The 24,220-nt window shown below is 34.6% G+C and overlaps 1 protein-coding gene across 2 annotated transcripts in view; it reads right to left on the bottom strand.

Moving 5' to 3' along the window:
* LOC111793274 (cullin-associated NEDD8-dissociated protein 1-like) overlaps positions 1-24,220 on the bottom strand; it is a 28,266-nt gene that overhangs the window by 748 nt on the left and 3,298 nt on the right. For both annotated transcript variants that reach the window (XM_023675101.1, XM_023675091.1), the window contains 23 exons: positions 23,771-23,900; positions 21,327-21,441; positions 21,056-21,213; positions 20,833-20,956; positions 20,571-20,621; positions 20,415-20,497; positions 18,290-18,374; positions 18,115-18,216; positions 17,898-17,996; positions 14,062-14,172; positions 12,338-12,421; positions 8,565-8,705; positions 5,714-5,806; positions 5,463-5,584; positions 5,196-5,358; positions 4,867-5,106; positions 3,511-3,759; positions 3,254-3,430; positions 3,016-3,162; positions 2,754-2,870; positions 2,094-2,262; positions 1,684-1,761; positions 1,463-1,601 (listed from right to left, as the gene is read on the bottom strand). In XM_023675101.1, the coding sequence (XP_023530869.1) occupies positions 1,463-1,601; positions 1,684-1,761; positions 2,094-2,262; positions 2,754-2,870; positions 3,016-3,162; positions 3,254-3,430; positions 3,511-3,759; positions 4,867-5,106; positions 5,196-5,358; positions 5,463-5,584; positions 5,714-5,806; positions 8,565-8,705; positions 12,338-12,421; positions 14,062-14,172; positions 17,898-17,996; positions 18,115-18,216; positions 18,290-18,374; positions 20,415-20,497; positions 20,571-20,621; positions 20,833-20,956; positions 21,056-21,213; positions 21,327-21,441; positions 23,771-23,900 (2,977 nt within the window). The remainder of the gene's footprint in view (positions 1-1,462; positions 1,602-1,683; positions 1,762-2,093; positions 2,263-2,753; positions 2,871-3,015; positions 3,163-3,253; positions 3,431-3,510; positions 3,760-4,866; positions 5,107-5,195; positions 5,359-5,462; positions 5,585-5,713; positions 5,807-8,564; positions 8,706-12,337; positions 12,422-14,061; positions 14,173-17,897; positions 17,997-18,114; positions 18,217-18,289; positions 18,375-20,414; positions 20,498-20,570; positions 20,622-20,832; positions 20,957-21,055; positions 21,214-21,326; positions 21,442-23,770; positions 23,901-24,220) is intronic.

Genomic DNA, 24,220 nt, shown 5'->3' with positions numbered 1-24,220 from the left:
GCATGCATGCTATCCATTCAAGTTAAGCAAACTTATAGTGATTGGAAGATCAAATCACAAAATTAATAATCCAAGTACAGGAACAACCATCTCTTGCGCTAAGCTCACATACATTAGAAAATACTTTTCCAACCCACAGACATATAGGTATGTTAATTAGAAAATAAAAATGAGAAAAACAGCTAATGAGTAAACAGTTTTTTTTTTAATATAATTATCAGCCCCCTATGCCTCACGTCCTCCCTATCTGTTTCTTTCAACCTATGCTATGCCTCTTTGTCGCCTCCTTTTTTACCATCCTCTCCGCTCTCCCCTACCTAACAAGTTCCCACCTCTCCAGCTCTCTCCAACCTCTCAAGTCCCTGTCTCACAATGTCAGGTGCTTAGCCAACAGGGCAGATGGGTCAGTCGATTTATTTGAGCTTTCAAAAACTGCCAATTTCTGACCAACCAAAATTCAATGGTTGATTTTCTATACCAGGTTGTGTCCAAAACCAACATCGATCGACTATATGAACCCCTATCTATCTTATACAGAAACCTCAATTCTAATTTCCTTTAATAGGAAACAAGGCACGTATACAGCTGGGAAGTATTCAATCTCAATAAGCTATCCTTTGGGTTGGGTTGTATGGTTCGAGCAAAACAGAAAGGTTTTTTGTGATGAAGAGAAGCCTAGAAGTCTTAAATGGGAGGATGTCCTCTTCCTTATGCATGGTGGTCTAAACCTTTTTAATTAATTGAAAAGAGACACCATATCTCCCTGCCTTTTGCTTGTATCTCCCTTTACTTTTGGAATGAAAAAATCACACTTCAAAATACAAATCTTCAGAGGGTGCTCTCCGCATTTTGTCTTGTTTTCTCGAATTTTTTACTACACTTTTGCTGGGTGATTCCTTAATGATTGTACATTCAAAATTCCAATTCTTCTCGACTCCATTTTTCTTTAAAGACACTTTCTTAATGTAAGCCTTTTTTCTTTATCAAAATGAACACTTGAACTAATCTAACAAGATCGCTATCTAAACTCAAAGTATTTGGAGTTCGAAATTTATTAAATATTAGTACTTCAGGAAGGCAACTACCTTATAAACCAAAACTTGATTTCTTCAGGATCGTTCTATAGTGATTTCATTAAATTAGTATATTCAGTGTCTCCTTGAAAAACATATTGCCTCTTAAGTATGCCAAACCAACTTACCCGGTAGAATTGACTAGCAAGGAAAATATCTAGAAAATAACAAGTACTGGCCCCTACATCATGTGTGAAGTCCAACGCATAAAAAAAAAGGAAAAAAAAAAAAAAAAAAAGGAAAAAGACAAAAATAAACGTGCATGTTGGTAAAACTACAGCCTTTTTTGTGCCATTCCAGAATGGCTTTTGTTCCAAAAACCATCCAAATTGCTAACTGTATACTCAACAGGGGAAAAAGAAGAGACTAAATGCATCTGAAAAACAAACCTTATGCGATTTAGAGATGCTATAGCCCGAAGAGCACTGCGAATCATGTCCTCATTACGATCTACTTCTTGTTTAACAGCATCTTGCTTTGGCTTGAAGTTAATAGTCTTTTGAAGAGGATCAACCAGAGAGTCCAAAACTAGAAAAATACCAATCTATACATCAGGAAAAAATCTTACAGGGCAAGAGTTTTAAATAACTTGATTGAAGAAGCAACCAACCTGCTAATACAGCTGATGGACACTTATCAGCGAGTTTTGATAGAATCAGATGGCATGGCATTTTAACATCGTAGTGATCTATAATAATAAATAAATAAATAAACAGAAGTTCAAAATTTTACATGAACAAATTGCAATCACTCATCAATCTTCCAACATCAAACATTATAATAGATAAAACTGATTCTTTCGACTACAGCACAACAGGTTGCTCGTGTAAGAATAAACCTAAAAATAACAAAAAAAAGTTGGTGCAACACAAAAATTCAACAAAACTCAACAGTAAAAATTGAGAAAATACATGTGACAAAACAGGTTAATACTAAGACAAGACCAGATCATGCCAGCAAAGACAAAAATGAAGTTGAAATTTTGTTGATAAAAATTATGATGTTTCAAAGATAACTCACCATCCAAACCAGATTTAAGATAAGGAACAATGAAAGATGATGGGTTCACTTGGTCAAGGCAATTATCGAGCAATGTATCCACACATTCAAAAGCAGCCTTCCGCAACTCAAGACCATCATCCACAACATGCTTAAAGGGACCCAGATCAACTGTTCTTATCAATTCTTGCTGCATCATGGTTCAAGACAGCATCAACATATATATCCTTAGTATTAAAAATTCAAGGAAAACGCAAGAAATAAGTTCAAAGAAATAGCAGAATTTCTTCTGAATCTAACTTGACATGAAAATTGAAATTGGAAGGAAAAAAGAAACTTGATATAAGAAATCCAAGGTCAAAAGCAATTCACCATGCTTCTTCTCATCATTATATGAGGTGTGAGCTTTTAGATGCTTTTACCGTAATTCTTACAACTGACCTGATCTGGGCCGTAAATTCTCACACCACATAGCAATTCACTGTAATACAAGCTCAACATTTCATCTATATGGCAATATCATTTAAATTATAGCCTGGCTCCATTCTTCAGAACTTAACACTTGGTATGCTATCTTTTTTAAACATATACATAGAAACTTTCATACAGATAAAATGGAAGCAGCAATAAGTCGTGAAGAAGTTCAACTTAACTTCATACACAATGGAGCTAATTGATTACCTTCACGATTGTTTGATCATAAAGAAGTGGCAGTAACTCAGGAAGAAGCCCTTTGACGAGGTTAGGCTTATTGTGGGCAAATGTACTCAAGGCCAAGACAGCAGCACGTCTAACATGCTACATGCATACAAAGTCATGTTAATGGTTAAGATTCACAATCCATTGAACCATCAGCAAACAGTCACTTGATAAACTAAATAGAGGCAGAAAAAAGAAACTCCAAGACAAGCTAAATATCTCTAGATTAATATTTAGTACTTACACGATCATGATCCTTTATAAGCATCAGGAATGATGAGATCTCAGGGTATATAATCTCATCTATCTTCTCAGGTCGCTCAACTATAGAATACTTGACAGCGATTACTACAGTTGCTCTAGTGAATGCTGCTGGACTTGTTGTCCTTACCTAGAGAATGTATTTGGACAAAACATGCTCTGTAAAAGTTCAAATAGTCATAGCCCACCGTAAAACAGAAAAAGGAAACTCGATCAGATACCTTGAGAGCGGGAACAAGTTTTCCAGGTTCAATAAGAGCAATTTTACCGAGGCACTCAGCTACAACATTCCTGACTCCCTCTTCCTCACTTTCACAATGATTAAATAGTAGATTAAGTATCTTCTCAACACTTGAGTCTTGAAATTCAGATTTATCCACAGATTGCCTAACTATCACCTGCAAAATAGATCAAAGTTGCAAACTTACAACTGGAAGATAAAATCAGAAAAATTGACTCAGGCCTCTGATGTTCATACCTCCTTGAGTGAATGAAGGAGAAGATATTGTTTCTTCTGCTGATTATCGATCTGGTCCAATATAAAAGGCAAATATTTGGATAGGTTACCAACAGCAATATTACCAAGAGCATAGGAGGCAGCAGACTTGATCTCTTCAAAGGGAGATTGAAATGACTCAATAACAATATTCTCTATGTGAACATGTAAACTCAAGTCCTTTCTTCTTCCAATCTCCCCCAGACAAAGTAATGCAAGGTGCTGCTTAGCCTGAATTTTGCAGTAGTAAAAATTAGACATCAAAAGACAATTGCACAACCGAAATAGGCATGAACTATGAAATGAATAATTGAATCAAATTCTTATGCAGAGTCGAAAACAAGATGAAAGTTGGCTCCTTCCAAAGTTGCAAGAAATATATATACATAGATATCCAACAAAAGAAAAACTTCAAAAAAAAAAAATACTCCCGTACTCTTCTTTCAGTTTCAGGTGTTGTATTTCTTAAATCACAAGACTTACTAAAACATAATAGCCCTTTGGGACTTGAGCGCAAAGCGTGCAAAGAAAAAAAGGAAGGGGTCTTATTATAGGAACAAAATAACAAAATGTAATTTTTTTTTATAGAAACAATTTCATTGATCAATGAAAGTTACAAAAAAAAGAAGGGGATGAAGAGCCCCGATCCAAAGGAGTCACATTAAACATGTCCAATTGAACAAAAGAGATGAAATACTATAAGAGGAAAAGAGATGTCCAATTTACACCAAGATAAAGCATTAAAAAGAACATGGTAAAAAAGTACCGGATAGATATTTTCCTTCAAATAAAAAATCCTGTGATTCGAGAACATAGTAGGGTTTTTTTTTTTTTTTTTTTTTTGAAGAAAATGTAAGTTAATTTTTTATATTGCAAAAATATATAGTATAAGATGATGAAAATTTTGGAAAAATAGAATTTTCAAGGATATTTCTTAATTCATTTATAAATTATTAAAAAGAAACATGTAAGACACCAAGCCATTTAATTGGCTTTTTTTTTAAGAACCATGCCCAAGCGCACTTTTCAAAACATAGTTTGGATGAAAATTATTTCCCCAAAAAAGCATAATATACACATGGGACTTGTCGAGTCCAAGACAGAAAAGTGATACAGCTTACAAAGTTATATTTAAAAATTTAAATTGACGCTACATTTCTTTCATGTTGAAATTTCACTTCACGCAACACCTACCTAAGCAACAGCTATCAGCCCACAAACCACTAAACTAGATACGGTTCAACCAAAATATGCAGACGTTCACATAAATAACGACTACAATGATCATCATAATTACTAATTTATAAAGAAAAAAGAACAGCGCGCACACACACTTACAGAATTTGTACTGCTATCATCTTTAAGAATTTCCGTTAGCATTCTTACTGTTGAAGAGTACTTTTGATCACCAGCTGCAAGACATAAAACAGCAACACATTGTGCTATCGAAAACAAAGCTTGTTTTGCTACACCACCTGACTGGGGAGATGGTTTGGCACAGGAAAGAAGAGAGTCTAGCAAAGCATCGAAGCTCGTATTTGCAGAATAGACCATTGCAGCAAAAAAACTCTGTAAAGCCTGCAATTCATAATACCCATAGTCTCTAACATGAGGACATGATAAAGCAAGGAACAATGGAATGTATACAATCACAGATATATAAATACCATAAGTGCATGCCCCTGCAGAAGTGCACTTTTGATTAGCAGAAGTGCCTGAGGAAGAACTTTGTTCCGAACAGCCAGACCAATACTTGGGCTCGACCTCCTGTCACCCATCAAGGTGCAGCATAATTCCAATGCAAGAGCTGTCATGTGCAAGTCTGAATCACTGCCAAAAGGATGTAAAATTCAAACATGAGTGAAACAAAATGCACGCAGGAGGGAAGGGTAGGAATGAAGGGAGAGAGGAAGAGTTGATTTAGAGATTAAAACCTTATCAATGTTGAAAGTTCCACAATAATGATTTCGTAGGCTGAAGGAGCAATTTTATCACCATAAGCAGCTATAAGCGAATTTAGAGTCCCCAAGGTTGCTTGTCTCAATGCCCGATTGGCCTGTTTTTCACAAAAAAAATGAACAAAAGATATCACATGTACATATATCAAATTAACAGCAAATAAAAGAAAGAAACGAGTGTAAGCAAGCACATAATAATCATTACTGACTACACAATAGTTCCCTACCTTCCGGAGAAATGCTGTCAACTCTGATATAACATGCTCTAAAACACATGACATGTCTATTCGAAGTGGAGAAGCAGCAATGACAGCAAATGCCTGGGAACAAACATTCAAGTTTAAGCAAGCATCACATTTAACAAGAAACAGACACATAACGTTTTTGTTGGATAAGAAAAGACATAACTATACAACATCAAATATAAAAGATAGGGGAGGACTAGATATTCACCCTAAGCCAGATATTCATGCTAAGTTAGATCTCCAAGATTATGAATTATCTGGGCTACAGAGTCTCAGAGAGAGAGAGAGAGAGAGAGAAAAGAAGAGGACAGCAATTTCTGAACACTAGAGCAGTATACAACAAACTAGATGCATGAAGCCCTACACAATCCAAAATATACAGAGGACTCCAATCCCTTGGTCTGCAAGCTGGATAGGAAGTCTCAGACCATTTATTTCTTAGCTGCCACTTTGTATCCATCTTTTTGAACTCTCTCCAGGCTTTTGGCTGAAGCATGCTTATACACAACAATACCTCATTGTCAACCTACACAACTATGGTCGCTCACTCTTTCAAAATGCAACTACATATTTCTGGCTGAATCTGCTTGCCAGTGAGATTTTTGGTAACCCCCATACTTGGTGTAAATTTCATTACATGAATGTGCTTCTGTTTCCCTTCAACGAGAGAAAGAGAGAGAGAGAGAGAGAGAGAGATGATCATCCAAAATAGAAGACAAGAATATTTCTTTTTTTTATATATAAGAGACAAGACGTATACTATGCACAAGCCCCAAAAAAATACAGCCTAAAAGCAAAGGGGAAGAGAGAGCCCCCTTCCTAACAAGAACACTATAAAAGAGCTTTCCAATGTTATTAGGGTACAAGCTGTAATTACAAAAAAAATTCTATTCTCTGTGCACCACACCAAGAAGCAAATGAGTGAGTATTACTACAAAAAGAATCTAAACAAGAGAACTTATCCTCAAGAAGATGACGATTCTTCTCATGCCAAAGGTTCAAAAGCAACGCCCGAACAACTATAGCCCACAACATTTTCCCTCTATTTCTCAGATTCCACCCTGTCAGAGCCTCAACCAACGAATCATTAACTTTGTTTGGTCAGAAAGAAAAATTAGATTCCCTTAACAGCCATTGCCAAGTCAGGGAAATAAATGGATAGTGAATTAAACCAATGGTCTAAAGATTCCTCCTTTCTGAACACACATCAAACACACATTTGGAGAAATATCCCAGTGCACAATCACCTTCGGAGAAAAGATGAGTGTTGATCCTCTATGTGGGAGGAGAATCAGAAAGCTCCATTAACGCTGACTTGGAAGTGAACTTTCCAGAATTGTCTAAAGCCCAAACGGGTTCATCAGCCCCCTCACCTAGTCGAATGACATCAACCAACTCCACCAGCCTTATCCACATAGGGACCTCCCAATTGAACAAACCTCGTAAAACATACACAATTCATAGTTGCATCTTGCTTCAAAGAAATACCATACTCCGAGAAAAGGGAGGCTAAGGTAGCGTCCCCAATCCACCTATACTTCCAAAAATAGCTTTCAAAGGACTTCAGCCTTTCCTTTTAGCCACAACTTGAAATAACATCCGGAAGAAAAACTAAAATATCCCTAATGAAACATCATCTCAAATTGAAGTTTTGCACAACTGTAACTAGCAATATGGAAGTAGAATACTATCAAGGAAATTACAGATATGGAATTCACAAATAATAATAATAATAATAATGAGGTTCAGCAAAGTAGCAAACAGCTAATAAAGAAGGTGATCTATTCAGTAGTCTTCCGTCAAAATCGTTAAATAGTCTTTGGTCTCTCTCACACCAAAGCTTCCAAAGTAATGCTTTCACACCATTCAACCAGAAGATCTTGCTTCTCTTAAAATTCAACCTGCTAATAAGCCCAATCATGATCCTACAAGCTAAGTTGCAAAACACCATTTTATGTCAAATACCTTGAATCGGGTAGGCAAGCTAGCATTCAAGGCAGAATGGGCAATATTAAAAATAATAAATAATTTAAAATAATAAAAAAAAAGAGCTAAACTTTTTCTCCCGTATTGTGGCTTCTAAACATATTCACACAAAGAATCTCGCGTTCATTGATCTTTTTTCACTCCCCAGTAATGCCTCGAGACGCTTTCCCAGTAATTCCTGGAAGCTCCATTCCAGCTTCTATGTGAGACTTCTTTCAACCGCCAAAGCAAGGGTTCCTTGGTCCATTGAGGTAACAGCCCAACTATGGAGATTATGGTTTGAGAAAATCAAAAGACAAGATACTAATATGGCAGTTTTTGGGGGGCTAGCATACTTGCTCTTTCTTGGTCTTCTTCTAAAGCTTTTATAACCATAGTGATGCAGATATTCACTAATTAGTTTTGTTTCTTATCAAAAGGAAATTCCGTCCTTTCATATTATATTTGTTTAGAAGAGATACAAATTTCTTTCATGAATGATATCCCTAACTACTTGCTCATTCATATTTTTCTTGATCTTCCCATCCTTGGGAAATGGACATGCTCTGAATCTGTCATTGCAAAAATTCTCTAACACAACAAAGAGATCATACATCTCCACATCTTTACGTCCTTCTATATTTTAACTTCAAGCCATTTTTTTGTGTTTACCTTAATTGGCAACAGATAACAGAACCACAAACATGAAAATAGTCATCTTTCTAGCATATCAAAAAATTAGAGAAACGTGTAGAAAATGGATGGTGAAATAACATGTTAACGATAAAAAAGGAAAACAGGGGACTGAAAGATAAACCTAGAAGAAGAAGACCCAACGTATTTCAGAACTGAAAAGCAACAAACCAACCTTAACAGCTGTAAGTCGGGTAATCTCATTTCCCATCCGATCAAGAAGAACAGGAAGGCAGGTTGCTAACTCTGCTTTGAGGTTGTCACCAAATGTAGACACAACAAGCCCCATGCAAGAAATGGCGCACTCTTTGACTTCCTGAAAAGTTACGTTAGACGTTCGATTAACTGCATTCATCCTCCAACCATTACTCATTCCCAAATTTGACTTTAAAACTTTCAACCACCTTCATTTTAGAAACGAAACTTTTATTTTTCGTATCTTTTAACAAAAATCAAACTTTTCATTGATAAACCTCCAGGTTGAATAATAAATAAATCAAAAAAAACAAGGGAGATAAAACAGCTCTAATAAATTCAAAAGACAAAGGCCCATGATGAAAACAAACTAAATAAATACCACTATCCACAACTACTTAGACCCAAGAAGGAAAAAATAACACCTGAACAGCCACCCACAAAAAGAAATCCAAACATAACTAACACAACAGCTCCCATAAACAAAACTAACTACAAAAAAAACAAACCCAGGCACCTCAAGACGAATGAAGAGAGCACAACCCTACCAACAAAACAACAAGCCAGCCCACCAATAAAATAGCCAAACATCACTTTCATTGAATAATATAAAGAATATAAATGGTAAAATAAACTATAGTGTTAAAAGAAACTCACACCCCGAGTTCACAGGACCCTAATTATTGGGGCAGCAATGTGGTGTCTTTGAATACTCTCACTCAAGTTGAGGAATCGATATCATCCCACAAATCATGCATGAATTGGCTAATTACACACACTTCGTATGCTATGTCTGGTCGAATGTGAGTTAGGTATATGTCTCCCTACTAGCCTCTAGTACATTTCTCAATTCAATGCAAATTTTTCTTTTCACTCCCTCAATTTCTTATGTGATCCATTGACGTTGGTGTTGTTGTAGGTTTACGTCCGCATTTTCCTGTTTCCATCAATAAATCTATCACATATTTCTTCTATGATATGAAAGTACCCAACTATTTCAATACCAAGGAAGTAATTTAGCCTTCCAAGTTCTTTGATCTCAAATTCTTTCATCAATTTTTCCTTTCTTAATTTGCATATTTTACCTCTTGAGCTATCAAATCTTGGAGGAATGCTCATATAAATTTCCTCATCTAGATAGTTGTGAAGAAATGCATTCTTCACATCATACATACTGTGTAAGCTACCAATTTAAGTAGGTAGCCAAGGATAATAATATTCTTTAAGGGTTTTCATCTACGCAACAGAGATAAATGTCTCTTGGTAATGTATACTGTAAGTTTGAGTGTATCCCTAAGCTACTAACCTTGCTTTATACCTTTCTAACATTCCATCAACCTTGTACTTCATGCAAAAAGCCACTGACACCCAACTATATATTTTCCTTTTGGCCTATCCACAACTTCCCACATGTTATTCTTTTGTCGAACATGCATTTCTTTTCTCATAGCATCCAGTCATTCTCTTTCAGATAAAGTTTCAAAAATCGTGTTAGATATAATAATTGAATTTAGACTCACAATAAAACTCTTGTGTGATGGGGATAGTCTTTCAAGAGAAATATAGTTCGATAGAGGGTATAAGGGTCGTTTTGTGCATTCTCTAGTTGGTTTTTGGTTTAGTATGGGTCTACCATCTATTGGTACCTATGTTACATCCTTATTTTTTTAGTAGAATCAGATGTTTGGACTTGTATCAATTCTGAAATGACATTCCTTTTAATATATACTTGAGAGAACAACAAATCCATCAATGTAGGTGGAGCATGTGGTTCAATTGGTAACTCTACGGTAGTAGGGGCGGACTCATAATCTATGATAGTAGAGGTGACTCATAATTAGAATCCGTAGCAGGCATGGAATCAGTAATTCGTTATATGGAATAGTTATTTAGTGTGTCTAAGGGTTCATTAGTTTCCACAGACCCTCTTCAATCTCTATGTTCTCCTCCTGAAGAGAGGCCTTAGGGAAGAACGGTTTATGTTCAATGAGTGTCATATCAATTGAAGTGTAAGACTTCCTAAATGTAGGGTTGTAACATTTGTACCTAAGACTTCCTAAATGTAGGGTTGTAACATTTGTACCTAAGACTTCCTAAATGTAGGGTTGTAACATTTGTACCTAAGACTTCCTAAATGTAGGGTTGTAACATTTGTACCTAAGACTTCCTAAATGTAGGGTTGTAACATTTGTACCTAAGACTTCCTAAATGTAGGGTTGTAACATTTGTACCTAAGACTTCCTAAATGTAGGGTTGTAACATTTGTACCTAAGACTTCCTAAATGTAGGGTTGTAACATTTGTACCTAAGACTTCCTAAATGTAGGGTTGTAACATTTGTACCTAAGACTTCCTAAATGTAGGGTTGTAACATTTGTACCTCTTTGTAGTCGAAGAATATCCTAAAAAGCCACATTGTATCGCTCTCGGATCAAGTTTACCTCTTTAAGTATTGTGAACATGAACAAAGGTAGTGCACCCAAATATGTGGGTGTGAGATCATGTCATGTTCAAAAGTGAGGATGAAATTGGTTGACTTCTATTGGACTTAGATTATTCAGGACACTAGGTGGAAGATGATTACTCATGTGCGTTGCAATAAGGGCGGCCACTCTCCAGTAAATTTTTGGCATGTTTCCGTCAAAAAGAAATGCTCAAGTAGTTTTAAAAGGTGCACATTTTTCCTTTCGGCCACTCCATTTTGTTGTGGTGTTATAACAAACCAAGAATCGTGGATAATGCCTTGAGTTCAAAAATAAGGAAATAAGTTTTGATTGAAATAATCTCTAGCATTGTCACTTCGAAATGTTTTGATTTTGACTCCAAATTGGGTCTAAATCATTGAATGGAAGGCAGAAATAATAGTTACTAACATCTGATTTTTGTTTGAGAAGGAATAACCATGTGACCTGAATACAATATCACGATTTCTAACACGATTTATTGTCACTATGAATACATAAAGGCTAACTAAATCTCTAGATACTAGGTAACAATAAATCTGAATAAATCCATAGATATTAGGTAACAATACAAATAAATTAAGGAGTCAACTACTTCCCTTATTTAGTAGAATTACAAAAATATCTCCTAACCTAAGGTTAGGAATTTTACAGATATTCTTTAAATCAAGGTCACTCCTAGATAACCCTCACAACAAGTATTTGGAAGTTCCAACCAATAAACACTCCAGTAACCATCTCTTCACCCATAGGTCTCAAGTACATGAATCAATTGAAAGTTGTATTCAATCTACTCATTCTCTTATGGTATCCACATGGTTACTAATAAAATTCTTCCACTTTTAAACCCACAAAAATTTGCATTCTGACCAAAACATTTTGGAAATGGAAGCATCCATAATTGTTTTCTGGATAAGAATGTTAGGTGGTCTCTTACTAATGATGTAGTCCAAGTTGTATTAATAAGCCATAATGAGCGCATTATGGGCACATAATTACACTAATTTCAAACATTAACAAAAATACCATTTTGGGTGCATCCTTTCTCGAGAGCACAATGAAGATGCCAATCATTGACGACACTTCCCGGTGTCCAATTTCTAACACAAAATTTTAATATCTAAAAATTAAGCATTCGTTATTCTGAAAGATGAACAGAACATTCAAACTAATTCCTCAGTGCTTTAAGGACCTAATATTTTAAATAAAAACTTCCAAAATCAAATATTAAATGAGCAATAGTTGTAGATGGACAGAATAAAATGCTGTTCACCCTTGAAAATTCCACAGACCTGATCTTGATCTTGATTAGTCAAGCGCGACATTATAGCATTATATATAGGATGCACGTACTGTCTGAAGTCAAAACCATGCCCCTGGACAAAGAACAAGATGAAGAAAAGATTAAGAAAAAAGTAAATACTAAAAACCCTTTGATTGGCCATTGTAATCTTGATTTTTTTTAAAATATAAGCTTGCTTACTAAGAATAGCTTATTTACATTCTCAATATTATTTAATCATTTTTTAAAACATCTCCAAATTTCAAAAAGCTAAAGCCTTGTTTGGTATGCAATTTGAACCGAAAGAAATCAATGTATTAGGTGAACATTTCTTGAGTTTGTGTTTTAAAACAGCTTGTGGATTTTATCATACAATTAGTGGAAATGCTGAAACATTTCTACGTTTTCAGATTTAAATTTGAAAATTTAAACGGGCATAGTTACACTATTAAAAAGAAAAAAAAAAAGAAAAAAAAAATGTTAAAATTAAAACATGACAACGTGCTATATATATTTATATCGTACTGTTTAACAACAATTATACAGAATTTATAACATTAAGTAAATCAATTAATAAAATTTGAGATTGAACATAATTTCTAGTTAATAACCTTTTGAAAACACACTTTGAACAACCTTTTAAAATTGAGATCAATTTATAAATCTATTACCAAAAACTTAACAAAAACCAACTTTGTTCTCATTGAATCAGTTATTTTCAAGTTTCCTTTTGAATCACTAAACAAACGCATCCTAAGATCTCTCTGATCCTTATTCTCGATTTTCTAGAGTTAGGCAGATTTAGAAACTTTCCTTCCCATACCCTTCCATTTTTAAAAATAGATTATGGACAAATAGGGCAAAACCAGATTGATTTTATATAAATAAAATAAAATAATTAATATAAAACCTCAAATGCCTAAAAACTATTTTTCTTTGGGAGGGGATACTGTTTTTGATTTAAAGTATGACTTAGATAGGAAAGATTCTTTTTTAAATTCAAAAAAAAAAATTGATATTCTAAGAAGCATAGAAACTTTAATTTGGCTATCATGTCCATATCCAACACTTGGACACTCTAACACTGGTTGGATACGTAATGAAAACTTGTTAGCACAATAGAGAGTCAAGCACTATTTGTGTACAACCAACATTTGTTAATCCTAACGAATATTTGTTAGGTAACTAAACAGAAACATAATAATATAGGACAAAATAACAAATTTTGAGGGCAAAATATAGCAAATTCAATTTTTAAGCATATAAATGTGTGGACTTATCGACTTTAAATTTCTTTCTTCTACAAAAATGATATATACTTGATAAAAAAAAATGCATATTTTAATAAATTTGTTCTGTGTCCTAGATTTTTAAAAAAGGCGTGTCATCGTGTCCGGCATGTTGTATCTGAGTACATATGCTTCTCAGTAAGTCATATTGGAATTAAGGAGATTAGATATTGCATGGTAGGTCAAACTATGCACACACACACATCATGTATATTTTTTTAAATAAACTGACAACGAATTCAATGTGTGTGTCCTACTATTTTTAAGGGTGACAAAATTGGCATGTCACCGTGTTTGTGTGGTGTGCTTGTCTATATATATGTTTCTTAGATGAAATACTTAGTTAAAGGGAAAACTTGTATCTTGAGAAAAACGAAACATTAACTTATTATTAAATGGGCCCAAAGTACTACAGTTCTACATTTAAAATGGAACTTGAACTCACCTCAATACCAGGACGAACAACCCGAACAAGTTCCCCACATACTCTCAATGCTTCAGCAGTAACCTTATAATAACGCTCTCCAACAGCCGATAAAACAGGACTAGAGAGATCCTATATGCACAAAGATAAAGTTAAAAGTGCAGTAATCACATCCAAACAATTGCTTACAGAACGAGAAAATCTATATGCATATTTACAGAAATCATGTTTCATAAACACTCCAGCCCGACTAGAGAACAATTTCATCTCTAGGTGATTCTTTCCTTCTTTTTTTTCTCTAAAAAGAATTAGGACAACAATTGCTATCTATTAATCCATGTAAGCACTTCAACTAAATGGAACAAATTCCTTTTTCTAATTGTGCAGAGTGTCCAATCTAGTATGTGCCTCGACTAATCTCACTTCACCCTCAAGATAGCTCATTGGATATTAAATCCAAGTGTCCATCATGATTTCAACTCATTCCTCAGTTTTTATTTTTTACAATGGCTCTTATTGACCATTAGACCAACCTATGGTAGATAACAAAATGAAATAACTGAGAGAAGAATAGAAGACTACTAGCAGTAATAAGGTCTAGCAGTAATTAGGTCTATCTTGTTATCCTATCATCTTCCCAAACTCAATAGGAAATGAGCTAACGAACTCAATACACAGGAATTGTTGTAAGCTTCAATCGAATCCCCTTGTATGCAGACGTTCTATAGGAAAAACTTGCTGCTTTCAAGAACACTTGAGAGTTAATCACTCACTCATTAGATCTTGTTAATCACTTCCTTACTAGATTATCTGGAGCATCCATAGCTACAGCTGTAACTCAATTATATTCTAATCATTGTGTTCTTTCTTAAGAAAAACAACTTTCATCGGGAAAATGAAATAATACAAGGTCATAGGGTATCTCAAGCATAGAAATGCAGTGCTCCTAACTAAATGGTTTTGGAGGTTTCCAACTGAAAGAAATGCTTTGTCGAGGTAGGAGGTGGCTAGTATCTATGGGGAATAACCCCTAGGATGTGTGTCATCTCATCATAAAGGTCGCTCATACAACCAGCCCAGATGTGGTATTGCAAAATTCGCCCCCTGTACGAAATTTTGTTAGATTCAAAGTTGGAAATGAGCATAGGATTAGTTTCTGGAAGGATATTTGGCTGGGCGAAACCTCTCTTAAGGATGTCTTCCATGATATTTTTACCCTTTCTCTGATGAAAGATGCCATGGTGGAAGAATGCCGGAATGATACATAGGGCACGGGATTTGGGAATCAGAGAGGATTGTTTTAGAGCGTATTTCAGGCTTGAGCAGGGCTGACCAAGAAGCTGGAAGGTTTTCGTTTGGGTCAGGATGAAGAAAAAATTAGATGGTCCTTGAAGTCATCAGGGGTCCTTTTCCACCAAGTCTCTATTTTTTAAGTTGGTTTCCTCAAGGCCCCGGTAAAATGCACTTGGACTAACAAGGAACAGACCACATTCAAATCTGCTTGCTCTTCTCCTGCAAGGAACAAACCAATTTGAGTCTAAAACATGACAGATGGCTCTCTCCAAACGTCAAAATTATTAATCCTTCCCAAAGAAACCAAGGAAAGATTAAAATTTTTGGTAGGATTTTAAGTTTCCACGGGAAGGACAAGGACAAGGTGAGGAGGGGTCAAAGAAGAAGCCACGTAGAGAAGAAAAAACTAGCAAGAAAAGGTTCCAGATGACTTGAGGAAGGATCCAGCAGTTTGAAGGACCATAGACATAGGTCTCTATGGTCATCTCCAGAGCCAAGGGAAGATTGAATTAAAAACATAAGTAATGAAGATTATCTTCTTAATGTCAATTGAGCTTTCTCATAATGAAAGAAAAATGAAAGGCATCACAAAAGTTCATAGGTATGATGATTACTTGGAGAAACAAAATGATGGGGGAGAGAAAATGAGGTAGACTTGAGGGATTTTACTGTCTTTGAACATTTGGAAAACCTGAGCATCATTGAAGTAAAGGATCGTTTTATTGCAACTTATTCAAAATATTACACAAGGAAAAAATCTTCTACCTCTTTAAATTCTATAGCCCCTGCTTCATCCACACTTAATGATGATGAAATTAAAGAATCTTAGTTTTCGTTCCTATACAATTCCTACAGGAAATAATCATGAATTTGGACCAAAAGAAACGAATTATCCAAAGTACATTGTAAACAACAATTGTTTAGGGGAATGAATATTTTCAAAAGGTCCTTTATAATATTCTAATGTTCATTCACTTACCACCTCAGCTCCTTATAATGAATCAGACAATGCATTTGAGGTTAGTTTGAGCAGCATGGAGTTGGAAGCTCCGGTTAATTCTTTGGATGATAACAATGTGGAAGAATCTTATGCTAGGACCTTTTATTTCCTTATTTCAGTCACCAAATCAGCAAAATTCCAAGATTAAAGAAGTCAAAAACCCACCTCCGAATCACATCTCAGAATCTTGGATCCTTTACAAGTTTTCCTCTTTAATTGGGTTTGTGGTTCACAGAGACGAGAAGCTTAATCATTAAATGCCTCAGGAAAATGCTAAAAAGATTCACGGAGAATACTTTTAATGTTTCAATGGAGATTTTGCCTTGGAATACTCAAGGTTTTCCCTTTGAAATTTGTTGTCTAGTGAAACATTTTTGGTGTCTATATCTTTAGATATTCTGGTTGCTTTTCATAATTCGGGTTTATTGGTTGTTGTCCTTTTCCTAGAAGCTCTTCAGCATAATTAATTACTGATGTTTAACAGCCAACATTAATTTCACGCTTTGTTTCAAGATAGCTTTAACTTGTTCATTGGAATATTAGGTGGTGATGAATAGCGGCACTTTTACTCGAGGCTGTTTGCTTCCGTCTTTTTCCTAGAAGTTAGTTCGGTTGCATAAAATATTAGGTTTTTATGTCGATTTTAGGGCAACATTTAATGGGGTTTTTTAATTGTTTTCAATACAACTCTTGGTCCATGATAATATTATATTTGGTCCTTCAAACTAGTAGATTTTCTTTCGATTTATTCATTGACCCTCATTTTTCAAGAAAATTGAATCTTTATTTGAAGTTCAAGAAGTTTTTTGGAATTTTTTCTTTCTATATATATTCCTTCTGAAGATGCGTGAATTTTACCTTTCAAGACTCTCTTTGAGAATTATTTTCCATATTTCTTATGAAGTCAAATCCAATATCTAGTGCTAATTTGTCGGCTTGTACAGCTCATCTCAACGAGAAATTGGATAGCTCAAGAGGAGATCTTCATTGTCAAGTAAAGCACCTTATAATGAATCAGTCAAGTAAAGCTTCTTATAATGAATCATTTAAGTAAAGCTCCTTAATTCTCTTGATTCAATTTGATGTATTAGTTGTTTGTTATGTTTTTTAGTTCACCATTTGTTATGGGTTGTGGTCTCTTTGTATTTCCCTTCACTTCTTATTTAACTCCTTTCTGGAGTTCGTACCCTTTAAGCAGAAGTCTCTCTTTTCATCCTTTCAATGAAAATTTTTGTCTCTTGTTCAATATAATATATATATATATGTTATATGGACAAATTGGAGAAACCAAAGTACTGCGTAGTAAAGGGAATCCCCATAACAACTCCTACCAACCCTGTAATTTATTTTCATTACACCTAATGTTGGTAGTAGCACTCTACTACTCAATGTCTGACCACTATTTTATACAACAAAAACAGAGGACTTTTTCCTTAACAAACCATGAACACTTTCACAGTAATGCAACTTTAAGTAGGAAAAGGAATCTATATTCGCTGAAAAAAAATTAAAAAATTCAATATGCTACAGTGTAATTTACCGAGGTAACTATTTTTATTGTTACCTTGATATAAGGATGAAAAACCAAAGGAGAATTTGAAGCCAACACCAATCTCGTGAAAATAAGAGCTTCTATCTTCAAGTTTGAGGTAGATGGTTTTTCCTGCAAAGAAAGAAAAGCCATAATAGAATAAGGGAAGGAAAAGAACAGTGTCATCACAACAGCTAAAAATCAATTGCTAGAACTTGTATGCAAAGCAGCAGAAGATGATGGTGCATACACTTAATGCTTTTTCAATTCCTGGAATGAGCGATCCTATGTGATCAGCAAGACAATCGGGCAAGACAACCACAAGCTCTTTCAAGACAGAAAATGCACCAACCTAGAGAGTATCAGAGTATAAAAGTCACCACGGAGCATACTAAATCAAGAAGTTCCACCAACAATTTCTTTACCTTTGTCTTGATAGATTTCTCTCGTAGCTGCCTATTTATAGATTTCACAATCTTTGGCACTTCTTGTTTTAACAACCACCTAGGACTGCATACAATTTCCAACAAATGAATAGAAATAGCTATTTTTTTCTTTTTCTTTTTTTCTTTTCTTTTCTTTTTTTTTTTTTTTTTTTCCAACAACTAATAAGAACCAGGTTATGTAATGGAAGGAAGAAAATTTCATAAATCACGAATATCAATTCTGAAATACAAAACAGAAGGGCTATACAGATGCTTCAAAACAGGAACTTAGAGATCCCATTACAGGTTAAACCGATTGAAACGACCATATTATTGTGATTATGGTCAATGGCTGAAAAGATGCAAATAAATAGTAAGCTAAACAGCTAATATTTCATGAGGTTTCCCGCACCTAAAAAAATAATTCCGAGTTGTACATTTTATTCAAAAATAAAAAATAAAACAAAATAAAAAATTTGAATTTAAAATTTTGAATTAATAAAAATTGAACTCTATATTTTAAGTTGCAGATAGTAGTCTTGGACATAAGAAAACCCTATATTTTAAACCCTAACTATTATTTTTTAACTAAAAATCAAGCTTTCATAAAAAAAAAATAAAAAAATAAAAAATAAAAAATAAAAAAAACTGAAATAATACAAAAGTGCAAGTAAGAACCATTCAAAAGGATAGCCCACCAAAAGGAGGCAAATAGTATGAAAATGGGGTCCAATACAAAATGATAAGACCTAGCTAGTAACTACAAAAATCTTTGGAAACAAACATCCAAATAGAAGCATTGGACCTAACAAGAGACCAAACCTCTTCCCAAAATCTCTCAAAATCCCTAAAAAATTTATTGTCTCTCAATCAGAAGTTCCACAAAGAAACAAGCTTGTCAAAAATCCAACCTTATCATGAAAGGGCAAACACACAATGACCTCCTCCACTGTAAATCCGCACTCTATTCCTAGCCAAACAAACACCAAAGTTTATGACGGTAAACAAGAATAACTTAGAGAAATGTTCAACCCTACTGAAATCTCTAAACAATATGCATTAAGGCTAATTTTTTATTATTAGTAAAATGGCTTTGGAGATTTCCAAGAGTTCATATTAAATAGTCTCAGTTCCTTTCATCAAGGAAAGATATGGCTCACAAGATTTCCTCTTCTCCATGAGTGAGGATAGCGCTTGTACACCATGAACATATGTTCAAAGCGACTAAAAAGTGAAAAAGGCGAGCGCCTTATTGAACGTGCTCGCCTTAGATCACATTTATATGCAGGACATGCACCTTGCATCACCCCACACCATGCCCAAGGGCGCCTTGAAAACAATGGAGAAATACTAGCGTCATGAAGGGATTGAATGAAATCCTTCTTTTCAATTTTCTGAAATAATTCCTAAGCTCCCTAGTTTTGTTTAGAGACAATTTAAATTGCAACACTTTTTCTAAGAAATCAAACTTTCATTGAGGAAAAAATGAAAGAATGCCAGCATCAATACATTATCCCTTTTGAAAATATTTTGCACCATTCATTCCATTTTATGACGGTTGGTTTTCTCAATGTAAAGGAAAACAAAAAAGTCACAAGGATCATGATCATTAGCTTCTTCCTAAAAGGTACCGACAATATTACATCCTCGGTCATCTCAGCTATAGATCTTAACACCTTCCTTAGGGTGTCTGTGACCCGTTTGTACTGATCTTTTCTCTATTTTTCAATTACAGCCTTTTTAGTAATATTTTCAGGCTCCTGTCTTCGCTGTTTTTTCCTTTAACTCTTTTTGTTTAGAGTCTTTTCCTTTGTTTTGATTATTCTATATCTATCTTTTCATTTACTCTATGAAAATAAGGTTTCGCACCAAATATTGAACTGTTGCAGACAATGAACAAAATCTCCAACCAAGCCAAGGTGCAAATGAACTAAATATGGCATCGAAAACATGTGTTAAGGGCCTTTTCCTTTGTTTTGCTTATTTCTGTATACTTCCGTTTGCTCCATGAAAATATGGTTCAATACCAAATATTGAACTGTTACAGACAGTGCACAAAAAAACCCCCCACAACGAAGCCACGGTGCAAATGAACCAAAAACCTTTAAGGATCAAAAGAACTTGCCTCAATTCATTCATGTCAACTTGCCCTTTTGTTACATTTCCAGTTTGCCGCAACAGTTCAATAAAAGTACTAAATACATCCATCTGCGTACACACAGTAAACATTCATTAATGGTGCAACTGAGTATTTAAATCTGAAATATGATGTACCAACTACCTTGACATTTTCCTCCCTCTCTTTAAATCTATCGATCAATTTTAGACAAGCCTGCCAAAGTAAGAATAACTTGAACATAAGCAGACAATAAAAACAAATTTCAATATAAACCATTCAAGAACAAATTACTTCTCTAAACATTAGACCAAGAAAACTAGTTAGTTCAAAGTTCAGAAACAAACAACATCGTTAGGTCAATTGGCGATCAACTGGAAGGATGAAGACACATAATTTAGCCTCCACAAAAAGTTTAAGAAAGCACCTCCTCATATAGTTTTGAAAGCATCTCTGGCCGCGATACAATTAATGCTGACAAGCACTTAGCAGCTGCTCGTCGAACTTTCCAGCTGAGATCTTCATCATCTGTATACTCATTGGCGCTTTCACTGCAAGATAGCATCAGTAATACATCAAATTTGTATTTCCGCCACAAATGGACAATATAAACATTAATAAAATTCAAGTCCAAAAAGAATATATGTTACTCCTCTTCCTCTTCTTCATGACTTTCGTCATCCATATCTTCTTCCATGTTATCAGTGAAATTTGGATCATAACTTAAATACTCCAAGGTAAGATGAAGAATGTCATCACAATAAGATGAAATATCCCTGGGGCACCTTAGAAGAAAACTTTCTAGAGCCTGCAATCAGAATTCCACTTCAGCAATATACGAGAGGCATCAAGGTTCTATTGTACAAACTGAATTTGGTAGTGTGCAAGTGTTTAACCAACAAAAGTGAGAGGATTAAGTACCTGTAAACTGTACTCACGAAGCTCCTCATCACTTTCAGAAGCACTTGTGCAATAATTGATAAGCACGGGAACAGTGTCCCCAAGATGTGGTCCAAAACGATATCCAACTGCACGGCTACGATGCCAAGAGATTTTAATCTGTTAGCATATTCCAAAAACTCGGCCTATTTTTGTTCGTCTCGACTCAAGATAGAGAACCTTACAAAAGGGAACACTAACACTTGAAGAAAAAAAATACCAATAAGTTTTAAACTCGGAAGAGACTTCAAAGGAATTGAACTAATAGCATCTAATAAACTGTAGAAATTATTATAATTTGAAGTTTGAGGGCTTATTTGTAACAGGAGACCTTAATTACTCGACTAATAACCTGAAGAGAATTTTTATTTTCATCACATTTAACATTTTCAACAATTGAACGGAACTTCAGTAAGTGTTTAAAATAGTATCCTCTACTCGTTCGGCTTCCATCTTTTTTAAGATTTATAGTTGGCATGCTTATGATTAGACAAGACAATTTCCTGAGGATTGGTTCTTTCGGTTGTGTTGGACATTTTTAAATTGAGTTTAAAGCTTTTTAGGGTTAAGTTCAGGGTTTTTATTTTTTAATGGTTGGACTATTTGTCATCAATGGGTTGACTTGTAAGAAAATTTTCAAATTGTTTTTGATGAGGTATAAAATTTACACCCTTCTATTAAGTTTGAGTTTCAATATCGTGAAATTAAAAGTTTAACAATAAAATTGGCTGTTTGACTAGCTACATGGATAAAGAGAGATTTTTTCCAAAATCATTCTTTTTTAGAATATTGCAGATGAATTATCATTTATATTTTCAATCATCAATCGTCTTCTCGTAGCGGATAATTTAGTCATTGAATTTTTTTTAAAAAAATTAAGGTTAATATTATCATTCAAAATTTATCAATTTCCCCAAAGGAAATACACAGTTACAACTGTCCTTTTGGACGTAGTAAAAGCCCTAAGAAAATCAGCAAACGTATTTGGCTATACATTTGTGAGATTCTTGAGCAATGTTTGCCTAAAACGAAGTTGCTTCCATCCATCCATTTTTGTTCTTTGTTGCCAGGATCCTGAGAACCATAGTCATCTTTTTCAGTTGTTCTTACGCTTTGAGTTGTTGGCATCACTTATTCAATATCTTCCCTCACATTGGATTTTTAGTTCAGATTCTTAAGCCCATTTGTGATAGGATATCCTTAGTTTTCTTGGATGAATCTTTCCTTTCTTTTAAATTCTTGAAATACTCTTGATTGTTTTTTTTTTTTTTTTTCCTTACCTTTCAGTAACTTTCATTTTACTTAGAAAGGGTTTAGTCTTTTCCAGCCGGTCATTTAATGTTTTAAGGCTGTTTACAGCCTTGTCTGTTGTGTTGTTCACCCCGCCTAAGCTTGTAAACAGGTGGCTGTCTTTGTATTTTGTACACTTTTAGCCATTAATAAGAAATCTCTCCAGCTTGTATACATCAAGTGGTGTCAGAGCAACACTTGATCCGGGCATTTTGTGCATAAGATCTCTCGGAGATGAGAACAATACCATGGAAGTGGAAGCTTCTTCTCAAACTCCAAAGGGCCATTGCACCTTTGTTCGCATTAGGCTCTAAAAAACATTGGTTTCAGACAATGATCTTTATATAAACGTCAAGAAATGCATCTTTATGTCTCTTGAACTTAATTTCCTTGATTTTGTAATAAGTTACAAAGGAATTGCGGTAGATCCTAGGAAGATTCAGGCCAACTCCGTCCAAGATTCGTAACCACCCCCCCAACGATAAGGGATTCAAATCCAAGAGAACAAAACCAATACTATAATTACAAACAGATCTAATGACCAACACCCACAAGGAAGTCCGAAACCTAATAATCTCCCAAATCTCTTCGTCTGACTTCTCAATCTCCATAAAAAAAAAAAACCAATGTTCTTCTCCAATACCCCACAACACAACAAAGAAAGTAGACTGCCACAACACTTTGCCTCTCCCCCTAAAGGAAGGATTCAAAAGCACTTCCTTCAACAAAAATCATCCATCTCTATGGAACGCCTCACTAACCCTGAATAAGCTCCTCCAACGACTCATTATTTAAAAAAAGAATCCTCACCTATCAACTTGGTCTTATATTTAAATTCAGCTAGTTTCTTTTTTATATATATAAGTAACATAACATCAATCCAGCTAGTGTCATATTTGGATTATCACATGAGCTATACGTGTCATTTGACAAGCAACTCAAAAATTTTCTGGCACATAATCATATTTTTCATTTCTCTAAACACCAAATATTAGAGGATCAAAATAAACTGATAAGATATTGCTGGCACATAATTCCATACAGGTCATTGCATGGAGAATGCAAAATACACATCCTACATAGAAAAGTTCGTTTTTTTTTTTAATGAGAGAAAAGTTTCTTTTCGAAAAGCTAACCTCAAAGCACCAATCATTTGGATGTTTGTACGTGTTATTTCTGCTTTTGTACTTTTAATTCTCAAACTTCGAACAACCTCAGTTGTTGCCTTCGCCAACAAATCATCTGATAAGCTCGAAGCAAGAGAGGCTGAAGGCAATAAAATCATTAATTCAACAAACTTCTACTAGCACCTCGTAAGCTTGATAACAAGTACAAAAAGTGATCACAATTTAATGTATTATTTACAATGCACGTTGTGATTTATACTATATTATCAAATACTCAGACTTATCAATTACCATCATTACTATCACCAAAATATCAGTCTAAGCAAAATTCAAACAAAACAAAACCTATCAGCCTCCACAATCCCACGAAATTAAACAATTAACATATTCCCGGTACTAAGATACCAAAATTATTTTCCTTTGTTCCTGTTCTCTTTTCTTTTTTTTTTTTTTCCTTAT

This window comes from Cucurbita pepo, chromosome LG01 (genome assembly GCF_002806865.2).
Source record: "Cucurbita pepo subsp. pepo cultivar mu-cu-16 chromosome LG01, ASM280686v2, whole genome shotgun sequence".
In the NCBI taxonomy this organism is placed as follows: Eukaryota; Viridiplantae; Streptophyta; class Magnoliopsida; order Cucurbitales; family Cucurbitaceae; genus Cucurbita; species Cucurbita pepo.
Note: the sequence above shows the minus strand (reverse complement) of the source record. Positions and strands in the feature narration are given on the sequence as shown.